Below are 13,155 nucleotides of genomic sequence, written 5' to 3'. Positions count from 1 at the left end.
TGTGTGTGTACGATAAGCTTTATATAAATGTAACTCTTCCGCTTCTTCTTTATATATGTATAGCGATATATTATATTATAGAATTATGTTTGGAAGCGGACTGAAGGCAGGAGGCTGTACGGATGGATCAGATGGTGTGTTTGCCCAGGGCAAGAGCGAGACACAAATATCTTTGGGGGGGGGGCATCCCATCACGCAGTACACGCGTGATAGACACATACACACACACTCTCACTCCGTTCTCCCCCCCTCCGCTCCCACCTTCCGAACCCCTTAGGAGAGCACGCGTCACGCCGAAGCCCTGGATGCCGTGACCACTTACCTTGGGTACGGGTCATACTTGGAGTGGAGCGAGGACCAGAAGATCGAGTGGCTGACTAAGGAGCTCCAGGTGCGGTTTCCCCCCCGGGGGGTTGGGGAGGGGGGGAAATGTGTTTTTTGGGGGGGAAATGGGGAATGTGGGAGGAGGTGGGGAGGTTTCAATGGGCAGGTCGACTTGGGTCCGGGACGTAGGTCTCCCCCCCCCCGTTTGACGATCAACACCCAAGTGGTCGTTCCTATCCGAACTTGTATCCGAACTTGTATCCGAACTTGTATCCGAACTTGTATCCGCACTGGTAAGAAATCGTCTAGTAATAAATATAGCCATTGCTATATTTAAAGCACCCCTTATCTCTTGTATGTGGTTCAAGTTCATTCGGCAGTGGTTCGTCCTCTCCCCCTCGCGGCCCCCCTTCAGTTCACCCTGGTCCCTATTGCAGGGGATTCACTGCCTTGCCGGCCCGGGGTATTACTTTACCGCACAGCAAAACAACATCCTCCCAAAGTACATTAGTTGGATCCTAAAGTACATAAGTTGGATCCTAAAGTACATAAGTTGGATCAAGTCAGAAGTCCCCTACTGCTACTGCCACTGCTACAGGACTTGCTATACCCTTCTTACCGCACTGTTTTTGATTTTCTCATTCATTTTCCCAATTAATCATAACCTCTTTATTTATTTTTTGTACTTCGGCCTCAACTTTGTACTCGGTACTTTGGACGTCGGCAGAATCGACCTTTCCTTTTAATACAAGTTCTAGCAGCTAGTAGTTTTTACTTGCTGTTAATGGGGTTAGTTGTGTGTTAATGCAGCCGCCCCTACAGGTCCCACTTTTCCCCTCGCCTCCCCCTTTTTTGTTCCCCCTTTCCCCCTTCACTCGTTCGTGGTTCGTCTCCTCCCCCCCCGCCCTCCCCCTCTCTCTCTCTCCCCCTCTCTCTCTCTCTCCCCCTCTCTCTCTCCCCAGGGTCGTCGGCCCCTCATTCCCTCCGACATGCCCATGAGCTCCGAAGTACGGGAAGTGCTAGACACGTTCAAGGTGCGTGAGTGTGTATGTACGTATGTATGTATGTACGCATGTCAGCACACCAACCACGACAGCCCACTGCCGTGAGCGCCTCTTTTCTCTCTTTTTTTTCGAAAATGAAATCCATTGCCGTACAGGTGGCTGCACGGCTGGGTCGCGGCAGTCTGGGTGCTTACGTCATCTCCATGACTAAGGGCGCCAGTGACGTCATGGCGGTGGAGCTGCTGCAGAGGGAGGCGAGGATGCAGGTGGGGGGCCGGGGGGGGGGAAGCGGAGCGCGTGCGTGTGTGTGTGTGTGTGTGTGTATGTGTGTGATCTTCGCCTCATCTCCATGTCTTGTTTGGGTCTTCGCTTTTGGCTTTTGGTTTTGCCGGGACGCCCCTCCTCCTTCAACCTTCCCCCCCTCCGCCCCTTGCCCCCCCGGGCCCTGAACCCCCCCCCCTCAGGTGTGTGCGGAGCTGTCTCGTACACCGGACGAGAGCGCCTCGCTGCGAGTGGTGCCGCTGTTCGAAACGCTGGAGGTGAGTGGCGGGCCGGCGGGCTGTGGGCCGGTGGGCTGTTGGCCGTCGCGGGCTCCTGTTCAACATTGGAGCGTTGGAAAAGAAAGGATTCAAGCAGCAGCTACGGCTACAGCTTTTTATGACTTCGAGAATATCCTCACACACATATACACATACGCACATACGCACATACACACATACGCACATACACACATACACGCATACACGCATACACACATACACACATACGCACATACGCACACGCCGCTGGCGGCCATTCGGAGCTCACTTCGGTGCCATATGAAGTTGATGTAATCAAGGGTGTAACCCCCATCGGCATTTTCCACAGCGCGGCTCCGAATATCTTTCAAACACACACGCACACACGTTCACGTTCACGCTCACGCTAAATGCGCACACACGTACACACACACACGTACCACCCCGCCGCAGGATTTGGAAGCCGCGGGGGACATCGTAACCCGGCTGTTGACCAACCCCTGGTATAGGGCCCACCTCGCCGCCGCCCACGACAACCACCAAGAGGTCATGTTGGGTTACAGCGACAGCGGAAAGGACGCGGGGCGGCTGGCGGCAAACTGGGCCCTATACAAGTGAGTGAGTTTTCGCCTTTTCGCCCTAAAGGGGGGGGCCGGGGGGAAAGACGAACCACACGCGATTTAAGCTGCTGCCAGAGCAAGATAATAGCAACCGAAAGAACTGACCGAAAGGCGTCCGTGGCGAATGTGACGACTGTAACCTCGGGATGACGACTGTAACCTCGGGATGAAGAATTGGCGTAGAAGTAGAAAGTCCTACCTACCTAAGCCGCCAGAAATATTATAGCCAAAACGTAAACTAGTAGGTGTAGAAAAAGTAGTAAAGGCGGCGAGAAAAGAAAGTGCTGACGTAAAAGAGGCGTAAAGTTGCTGGCCAGGAGAGAAAGCTGCATTGCTGATACTGAAAGGCTGCCGGTATGCAAGTGCTCCTCCCAACCCCCCAAAAAAAAACTAGAACGCGCGACTGACCCGACCGACCCAAACTAAACTATTCCGGCTAGCCTACCGACGCCAACGCGAAATACCAAAGAAGCTCGAACCACCTTATGGACTCACCTGGCCAGGCAGCAGGAGCAGCGGGTAAAGGCACATGCAAGGCAGAGAGGTTGGGGAATTTGTGAGCAGCGAAAGAAAAATACGAAAACGCATGCAAATGCTGCTGAAAAGGAGCCGGGGGCCGGGGGCCGGGGGGAGGAGGCCCCTCCAGGGGGGATTGGGGCTTGCGACGGCGCCCTGTACTGAGGGGTACGACGACAGGATATGAATTAGACGTACGAACGACTGAGTTTGATCTGCTCGAAATGTGCGTTGTTGTTGTTGGTGGTGGTGTTATGTTTCGATCCCGGGATATCCTGGGGTGTGCATCGATGTGTGCGTTACCAGTAACGCCTGACCTATGTATGTATGTATGTATGTATGTATGTCTTTTGAGTTTATTTTCTGCCGTACAACTTAACCCCATTTCTCGTGTCCTATTATGTTTTCAATAACAATTTTTACGTTTGTTGAATGTTTTTATATTATTTCAACCGTTCCCACTGTCACTGCCGTTCCCACCCCCAGGTGTCAGGAGCAGCTGGTAGCCTTGACCAAGGCCAACAATGTACGACTGACGCTGTTCCACGGCCGTGGCGGAACCGTGGGTCGCGGTGGCGGCCCGACCCACATCGCCATTCAGAGCCAACCCCCTGGCAGCGTCGAGGGCTCCTTCCGTATCACGGAGCAAGGCGAGATGGTACAGGCCAAGTTCGGCATCAGCGGCGTGGCCTTGAGTCAGCTGGAGACGTACACGACTGCCGTACTGCTGGCGACGCTGCGGCCGCCTAGTCCGCCGCGGCGGGAGGAGTGGCGGACGGTTATGGAGATGCTCAGTCGGGCCTCCTGCGAGAGCTACCGTAATGTCGTACATCACAATCCGGTGTTTATTCAGTATTTCAAACATGCGACGCCGGAGGAGGAGCTGGGCAACCTCAATATCGGTGCGCTGCCGCCGCCGCCGCTGCTGCTGCCGCTGATTTGTATCACCTCTTTATAATGATGATTTGCGTGATTAAATGTTATATATACATACATATATATTAAATACATATTAATACATATTAATACATATTAAATACATATATATACATACATATATATATATATATATTAAATGTTATATATACATATATATATACATATAAACCCTAAACCCTATGAATATACATCTAATATATTTATATTTATATTGTTGAGGATTTGTGCTGGGAAAGGATTATGGTGGGAAAGAGGGGGTAGCAGCTACAGCTATGTATACAAACGTACAGCACATACAGAAAAAAACAGTCACCAGGATGTACACATGTATGTTTGTGTATATACGCATCACCTTCCCTGGACCCCCTTATCCCAACAGTCGTGCGATGGCGGCTTTTGCCCCTTTTGCCCCCCCTCCCCCCCCAGCCAGTAGTTCGTCTTATTCCCCTCCTCCTCTCCCTCACCCCCCTCCTCTCCTGGTCAATTCTACTTCTTGTACACTCTTTCCTTGGCAGCAGCTTCACTCGTTCACGTGGTTCATCTTATCCCCCGCTCTCCCCCCCCTCTTCACTCCTCCTTTCCCTCCCCCCTGTCCTCTTGCCCTCAGGCTCCCGCCCCGCCCGGCGGCGCCAGGAGCCCTCCATCGCCACCCTCCGCGCCATTCCCTGGATCTTCGCCTGGACCCAGAACCGCCTCATCTTGCCCTCTTGGCTGGGCATTGGCGCCTCGCTGATGATGGCCATACAACAGGTGGGTCGGCAGTCCAAGGGGGGAGGGAAAATGGGGGAGGAAGGGGGGATGGAGGGGGGAAGGAGGGGGGAAGGAAGGGGGCTCGTGTGTGTGTGTGTAATATGTAACGGTAGTTAAGTACAACGGTAATAAAAGGCGCCAAAAGACGGTTTTGGAAGGACAGACGCAACGGAGGCTGACAGAACCCCAGCAGGAAGGAATCGATTTCACGACATCCATATTCAACCGTGCTAACCACCAACCAACTGTAATAATAACTAACTAGCATTCCACTCCTGTACCTTCGTTCCACTTCACTCTTCCACTCCCCCGCCCCGCCATTACAACTATGCAGGGTCACCTTCCCACGCTGCAAGCTATGTACCGCGAATGGCCGTTCTTCGGCTCCACCGTTGACCTCATAGAGATGATTCTGGCCAAGACCGAGCCGCGCATCGCGGCGCTGTACGACAGCGTGTTGGTTGAGGATTCGGAGCAGAAGCGGTTGGGGGCGGAGCTTCGGGAGCGGTTGGCGCGGTGCCAGATGGCCATACTCAAGGTAGGCAAGACGTTTGGGAAGGGGAGGAGGAAGAAGTCGTTGACGGTTGGAAGTTGGCGACATCACCACGCGGCGAAAACACAAACCCTCGGCCCCCGGCCCCCGCGGCCCCCCCCCCCCGACTCGTTAAGCAATTTCGGACCTCTTGGACACGCCGGCAGCAGTTCACTTCCTACTTCCGCGCATATAATTACCCCCCTCCCTCCTCACCTCCTCACCTCCTCTCCTCCTCTCCTGCGCTCTGCAGGTGACGGGTCACGAGAGGCTTTTGGACAACAACCCCACTCTTCGCAAGCTCATCAACATGCGGACGCCGTACATCGACCCCATTAACATCTTGCAGGTATGTGTGTATGTGTGTATGTATGTATGTATGTGCATGTGTATGTATCATGTGGTCTTCCTTTTCCTGGTCAAAACATTCTCATATGCTATAAAGCATGAGACTCTTCATGAGACTCTCTACGTCATATACCATGTAGCGGGAGATGTGCTTGTTGCTCGGAGCCTCATCCTCCCCTCATCTCCCCCCCCTTCCCCCTCACTCCCCCAGGTGGAGGTGCTCCGGCGGCTGCGGAAGAACCCTCTCAACCAGCGGCTCCGAGACGCGCTGCTCATCTCCATCAACGGCATCGCCGCCGGCATGCGCAACACCGGCTAAGTAACCCATTGCCCACGTTGCTTACAACCCCCTGGCGATCTCCGCTTGCGCAATGAGAAGGGCCCCCGACCCGACCCGGCCCGTTCTTGAGCCGGGGCTGAGGCAGCGAGGTTGAGAGCGCTGAGGAGCTTCCGAAGATTAGGGATGGTGTTGGAGGGCGTGCGGAGTGAGGTGTTGAGGGCCCTCCGAACTCCGGTTTAACTCAGATTGAGGCGGGGCGGGCTAGCTGGCGAGTGCAATTGTAGCAGTGGCAGCAGCAGCAGCAGAAGCAGCTGCTGTGCCACTTTTGTTGTTAGGTTGCAGGGGATGGGGAGAGTCGCTGTATCTGTTTGAAGAGCTTCACGGTTTCCAGGTGGGCCTCGGAGGTGTGTGCGGTGACTGCGGTACGGTGGCTTTCCTTAAGAGAGTGTCTATGGTGGTGGTGTGAGCTGAGAGCTGTGACAAGCGCCCAGCCCTGGAAGAGGGTGAGGGGGAGGGAAAGGGGGTGGGGCTGTGGGAGAGGAGGGGTAAAAGACGTTTATTGGGGAAGAGGGGGAGACACGGGTTACACACCAGTACCGTACATGCACGGATACCGTAAAGGTACGTGAGTCGGGGAAGAAGTGAAAGGGGCAAATTGTCGAGGAAGCGGATAATTTTTTCCGGCTTGCTGTTTGCGTTGCTGTTGCTTCTATCCTTGCTGTTGCTATTTCCTGTTCTGTTAGTAACGCTAACGTAAGTAACGCTCGGTGTGAGGGGGTGGAGAAGGTCGGGTGGAAACTTTCCACTGGAAAGTTCTGAGCTGAGCTGCAGCGACGGGGCAAAGACAGCTTTAAATAGCTCGTATTCGCGCTTGTTACGTGTACAGCACATCATCCGATCGGGGATGGGGAATGGACCCTGGTGTGTGTAACATGACCCTTCTTTGCTACTGATACAGGTTCCATCTTGCCTTCCAAACGTTGTTTCTTCCCGTGTTTCTTGTTTTGCTCTCGTACCTCTTAATAAGTAAGGAGCCCCGCTGAGTTTTCTTGTTCACATAACGCCTGGAATTTCTTTCTTCCTCGACCTATGGGGGGTGTTTTTTGTCTACTCGCAAGCGCCTATAGTTGCGTGTGATGTGATGTGGCATTGTCGGTCGTGTGTTGACAAAGGTCATAAAACACATAATACGCTAGCGCTGTGAGGCTTATGAGCGTCCATGAAATGGAATTTTTCCCTTTTCCAAATTGCGTTGTGGTGATGAGAAAAGGTTATGGGACTCTGCCGCTTGTCACTTAGCAGCTTGGGGAGCAGTAGGAGGTTGAGAAGCATGATGACTGGGCAAGGTCGAACGAATTGTACAACTGCAGAAAGTACATAAGCAGACCGTGACGGGCCAAACACCGGAGCGAAGCAGAAACGAAGGGGAACCCCTTTAGTTCGTCTTCCAAAGGGGAACCAAAGGGGTTCCCCTTCGAGCGAGCAGCGAGCTCTCTTACGCAGCGGATATTTGGAATCGCATCATACTCACGGCATCTGTCGACGAAAGGGGGCTGCATTAAAGCGCTAGGTAGGTTTCGTAGAAACTGTTGCACAAAATGCCTCCCAACTTGAATCCCGCATGGGCGCGAGGCGGCAATCTGTCCAGCAGCAGCCGCTGGCATTCAACCATAGTCTCTATGTTATAAAACCAGTCAGAACCAGTGAGCCAGCCCTTATTTGCCCAGGCGACGCAGCTGGACAATAAACACTGCGGCCCACAACGCCCGGTGCAGCACATCTCAACCGAACCGCTTGTAGACCAGAAATATGAGTTCTATTGTGATATTACTGCACTGCACCGCACAACAACAGCAACAATAGTAGCACTGGCAGTAGCACGCAGGTCATTTGTTTGTTCTCCCATGATGTAACAGCAAGTACAGTCGTACTTACCCCACCATCACCACTACCACCACCACCACTACCATCACCGCACCGTCATCAACATCGTCGTCTTTGCACCCTTCATGCAAAAGCTGCGGTACTCGAGAAATCCAGTTGTGTCTACCTCCGGCCCGGAAGCCGAGCCACGGCCGCAACCGTAGCAAGCAGCAGCAGCAGTACTAGTAACTAGTAACGAAAGCAACAAAAGAGCAAAGCACACAAAAAGAAGAGACAGCAGCAAAGACAGCGTCTGCTTTCTCTTTGCACATTATCACACGCGACTGCCCCCAGGGTTGGAGAAAGAGATTTCACAGCTTTTACAGTGAAACACTACTTAGCATGGCGATGCAAGAGTATTATACGTTTCTCACCCCCCCTCCTGCAACTACCGTTCAAGCCACCATCCACCCACCCAACCACCACGCCTCCCCCATCCCCAATAGCACATTTCTATCACATCATCATCCCATCCTACGATAGCGACTAAGCAATCCGGAGCCGCCCCTCCTGGAATCTCTATCCTACACAGGCACACGCACACGCACAGTCATATGCTTGCAAGTGTGGCGGTGCATATGTGTGCCGCCACATGTATGTGTGCGGCACGGTAATAGGCCCCAGAGGGATGCTTACCTGGCCTGGCTTGCAACCGGCGCACACACACTTACTTACTCGCACGCACGCACGGACGCAGAGGCAAACCCAAGCCGCTAGGGAAAGGAAAAGGCCCCCGAGGCGCATCTTGTCCAAAGCCGCGACAGGGCGGGCGGCTGTCCTGAAGCCCTGGAGCCCCACATTTCGCTAGAGTAACCCTCTTCTGTACTTTCGTCACTGCAGCCACCACCACCAGTTCCACCACCACCTCGCAGAAGCTTAGCAACTGCATCCAGTTGCAGCAGCAGCAGCAGTAGCTGTACAGTTTTCCAAAAGTCCTCTCTCACCTCCCTCTGTTTATTATTGAACCCGCAGCGCCCTCTAGACGCGGCCCCACGACCGCCTCCAAATAGTCCGCCACCGCTCCCCTCACCACCGACTGATGACTGCTCAGCAACACCAGCACATCTGGCAGCAGCGTCAGATGACGAGCCTGGCGCTCCTCACCCACAGAGAGGGAGACCGTAGCCCTGCCCGCCACCGGCCCAGCAGCCCCCGCGACCGCGACGTTGTCGCCGCATGGCCCACCTGCACCCTCCTCGTCCAGCGCCGCCATCGATAACAGGACGTGGATGGCGCGAGCGAGCACCGCCGCACGTACAGCATGGTCCCAGCTGCTGCCGGGGAGGTTTGGATCCAGCGGGGCGGGCTCCCGGGGCGCCGCCGTCGACGCGGCGTGGTGGTGGCGTCCCCCTGCAGCTGTAGCTGCCGCCGCCTCCGCCGCCGCCGCCGTGGCCATCGCCCTGGCATGCGCGGCGACGCTGCACTCAATGATGTGGCGGCACAGCTTCTCGAGCTGCTCGCAGGCTTCCCGCCGCCGCGGGAGGTCATCTGTCGCCGTCGCCGTCGGCGTCGGCGTCGCCATCGCGCAGCCGAGCAACAATGTAATGGCCGCGTCCGCGGACTCGACCTCCAGCCGCGTCAGCGCCGGGCGCATGCCGTCATGGCTGGTGGCGGAGGTGAGCTGAAGGTGAGGCCCGGAGAGCTGAAGACGAGCGCCAGGGAGGGCAGGACCCTCCTGCACCGCCGCCGCCGTACTGCTGGCAGCGTCGGCGGCGCCATTCTCCCCAGCAGCTACAGCTGACGGGAGACACGGAGCTTCCGCGTCGGCGGTAGCGGAGACCGTTGCCGTACAGACCGATAACCCTGCCGGCTCGCCCTCGCACCTGCCCTCACCTTCGGCCGCCGCCGGCGCCGCGACGGGTGATTGTGGCGGTTTGCCTCCCGTGTTTTCGCACCAATCACCTGACCCGGGTGGCGTCGCCGTCGCCGTCGGCTGTGAAGCTGCGTCCTCAACCCCAGCCTCGTCCTTGCCAACGCGCGGCGCGTCGGCCTCTGCGCCGCTGCCCGACCCGACGGCTTCAAGTACTACTCCGCCGCCAGCGCCCCCGCTGCGATCTGCAGCATCCCCAGCGCCTGCTTCATGACCTCGTGCACCCGCAGCCGCACCCGCCTCGACCTTCCCATCATCCCAGTCCTCATCCCAGCCGTCGCTCCATCCATCGTCGGCGGCAACCGGCTCCGTCGGCAAGCTAGCCATGACGGCAGCGCCACCAGCACCACCGTCACCAGACTTCCCCCGCCGCCGCCGCCGCCGCTGCTGCTGCGGTTCTGATTGGCTACTGCTGAGGTCATGACTGGGGCTAGCGGCCAGCAGCCCATCGTGTTGTTGCTGCTGCTGCTGCTCCGGCGGCAAATCCTCCCGCATGTTGAACGCCATTAGCCGTTGGGCTACACCAGTCAGCAGTACGACAAGCTGCCGTACAACGTTCCACGGAAGTTGCCCTGCGCAGCGCACCGTGTACTCGGACAGCGTCCGCAGCAGCAGCACCGCCATGCGACAACGGCATCGCAACCGCCGTACCTCCAACGGCTCCGGCGGCGGCGCCCGGCGGCCACCGAACAAAAGGGGAGCCGGCAGCGGCGGCGGCGATGCCGCCGCCGCCGCCAGCTGCTGCCGCCGCAGCTGATCCGCAAATCGGGTTATGATGTCCAGTTCTGATGTCATCGTGGATGAGAGCAGCGGCAGTAGCACGTCCCAGCCCCGCTGTAGCAGTTGTTCTTGTTGCTGCTGCTGCGGCGGTTGTTGGTTAAGGTTTTGGTTTCGGATCTGGTCCTGGTAGGAGAGCGACAGGCCAGAGGTAGCGCAAGAGCCTGATGTTGAGCTGCCGCTGCCGCTGCCGCTGGCGGGCCTTTCAGCGGCGGCGGCGGCTGACGGCGGCGACGGCAGTACGACGCCTCCCGTCACGTAAAGCAACTGTGTCAGACTGCTGAGCCCCGCTCGCGCCACGGCCTCCGCGGGATGCCGGAACCAGCCCAGACAAGTCGTCGCAAGGAGGCCCAAAAGCTCCCGATATAGATCTGTATGACGGCCGCCTTGGCGGCGACCGCCGCCACCATCGCCGCCGTACACCCAGTCGTCACTGTCGTCATCCTCATCGTCACCTTCGCTATCGTACGACAGCCGTCGGCGACGGCTGTACGACGATGGCTCAGCATCAGCGCGCGGCGCTGCCGCCACCGCCGCCAGCGGCGCCAGCTGGCCGCACATCATCGGGAACAGCCGGTCGACTCGCGCTACAAAGCTGGCGGATATCGATTCAAGGGGGAGGCTGACGGAAGTGGCGCCGCCAGCGGCGTCGGCGGCCGCCTCCGTCGCGTTCGCCGCCGCCGGGTCCAGCGCCGGCGGCACTCGGAATGCTACAGCCGCCACGACGCGGTGCAGCATCACCCGCCAAGCGCGAATGCCCCAAACAGCGCTATGGCTGCGCATGAGATCCAATGCAGCTTCTAGCCCCGCCGCCGCCAGCCGCGGCGCCGCCGGCGTCCCCGCCACATCCGCCACCACCTCCATCAGCAATCCCCACTCCTCCGCAGGCGTGGCGGCCCGCACGTGCAGCGGCGCCGCCGCCAGCTGATCGAGCATGGAGCGATGGGATGACGAGGAGGGAGATACCAAGGGGCCGTGGGCGCCGCCGCCACTGGCGGCGGAATCCTGCGTCGCTAGCGGCCGCGGCCGCGGCGGCGGCGGCGTCGCTGACGACGAGTTCCAGGGCAGGTGGTGTACGGACGTAGGTGGGCCGCTGCCGTTGGGCTGGTGCCTGTGGTGGTGGTGGTAGGGATGCTGTGGCGGCGGCGGTCGCGCTGCCAGCCGCCTGGCCACCTGCACCAGAAGCGGAACCGCCGCCGGCGCCCGGTCCGGATGGTGGGGGTTGCGAATGGCCGTCAGTACGGCACACAGCGTCTCCCGGTAGCAGTCATGCCCTGGCGGCGGCGCCGCCGCCGGACGGAACAGCGCCGCTACCGCCACTTCCAGCACGGGCAAGGCCTGCTCGTAGACCGCCAGCGAGCTGTCCTCCGTCGCCCGCCGCAACGCCTCCATGACCACCCGCCAGCCTGAGCCCAGACCGCGCGCGTGCGACGTCATAACGCTCTCTATCGCCGTCAACGCCATGGTACGGATACTCGCGTCGTCCGATAACCGCAGCACCGCCACAAACGGCCGGAGGGCGCCCTCAGCGGAACCCCATGCCGACTGCGTCAGCGGCGGCGGTGGCGGCGGCGGCTCCGCCGCCGCCGCGGCTGCGCCGCCAGCCGCCGCCACGGTCCCTGCGGCGGCGCGCTGCAGTTGCAGCTGCTCCCGCTCCAGAACCCGGCCGGCGAGGGCCCGCAGCGCGTCGACGGCCTGCGCTGCGATGGGCTGTTGGCCGTGGCAGGCGGCCATGACCAGGTGCGCGGACAGCACCGCCCACAGCTTGGACCAGATGAGGCGGATGCGTCCTGCCAGGTTGAGGTGGGCTACCTGCAACCCATGGGGGACGTTGGGGAGGGGGGGAGAAATGCGGTGACAAACACACACATACATACATACATACATACATACATACATACACATACATGCATACATGTGAAACAACGTGGCAGCAGCAGTAGCAGTAGCAGCAGCAGCAGTAGAACAAGAAAAAGAAGATAAGAAGGCCTAGGTCGGGTTGTCAATCCCCGCCCTCCATTTCCCCCAAAATAATTAATGAACCCCGCCATGTGTACGGCGTACGGCATACGGCAGATACCCACCTCAACGAGGCGCTGCAGGCTGTACACCCGGGGCCGCGGCGCGTCCAGCTCCTCTCTGCTAACAGCGCACAGCGCCCGGAGGAATACCACCACCGCCTCGCCGTCCAGGCTAGCGCTGCGGGTATACACCTGGGAGGAGGGAGGAGGGAGGCGGGAGGGTTAACATTGAGAAAAAATGAGACAACTTTTAATTAAGACAACTTTTAATTAAGATTTTAATTTATCAATTTATAATTGAGAAAAGGAAAGTAACATATACATTTTATAACATTATTATACACACTTATATAATACATACCAGTTGCATTTTTAAAAACAAAATAACTCTACAGGCGCCGTTTTAATAAAAATTGGTAGTATCAAACAAAAGGCATTAAGTTGTACTGAGGGTGAAATATGTGATTGAACTGATTGGGAGAGCAAATTACTAAACAAGGATGCGGGCGGGGGTCATGTGTCGGAAGAAAAAAAGGATGGAACGTGGTGGTGGTGGTTTCGGAGGGATCATAATCGGAACTGGAACTGGACCATGATGCTGAGCTGTTTTGCCCCCACTGCCTCGTGCAGGCACTGCGAACATTTACTTCGCTCATACACGTCGTACATCGTACGACAGACGACGTCTCATACCTGCTCGATGACGGGTCTGCCTGTCGTGACTGCCCACATG

At 57.5% G+C, this 13,155-nt stretch overlaps 1 protein-coding gene across 1 annotated transcript in view; it reads left to right on the top strand.

The window, feature by feature from the left end:
- VOLCADRAFT_56464 (uncharacterized protein) overlaps positions 1–5,870 on the top strand; it is a gene marked incomplete at both ends in the record, with an annotated part of 12,344 nt that extends 6,474 nt beyond the window's left edge. Inside the window, 10 exons of the mRNA XM_002946928.1 lie at positions 278–391; positions 1,287–1,358; positions 1,484–1,594; positions 1,793–1,867; positions 2,300–2,460; positions 3,469–3,884; positions 4,529–4,671; positions 5,006–5,209; positions 5,457–5,552; positions 5,763–5,870. Coding sequence (XP_002946974.1) covers positions 278–391; positions 1,287–1,358; positions 1,484–1,594; positions 1,793–1,867; positions 2,300–2,460; positions 3,469–3,884; positions 4,529–4,671; positions 5,006–5,209; positions 5,457–5,552; positions 5,763–5,870 — 1,500 coding nt within the window. The remainder of the gene's footprint in view (positions 1–277; positions 392–1,286; positions 1,359–1,483; positions 1,595–1,792; positions 1,868–2,299; positions 2,461–3,468; positions 3,885–4,528; positions 4,672–5,005; positions 5,210–5,456; positions 5,553–5,762) is intronic.
- Between the last annotated feature and the right edge of the window lie 7,285 nt (positions 5,871–13,155).

Source organism: Volvox carteri (assembly GCF_000143455.1).
Source record: "Volvox carteri f. nagariensis unplaced genomic scaffold VOLCAscaffold_4, whole genome shotgun sequence".
Taxonomy (NCBI): Eukaryota; Viridiplantae; Chlorophyta; class Chlorophyceae; order Chlamydomonadales; family Volvocaceae; genus Volvox; species Volvox carteri.
The sequence above is the reverse complement of the archived record's forward strand: the minus strand, read 5'-3'. Positions and strand labels throughout refer to the sequence as shown.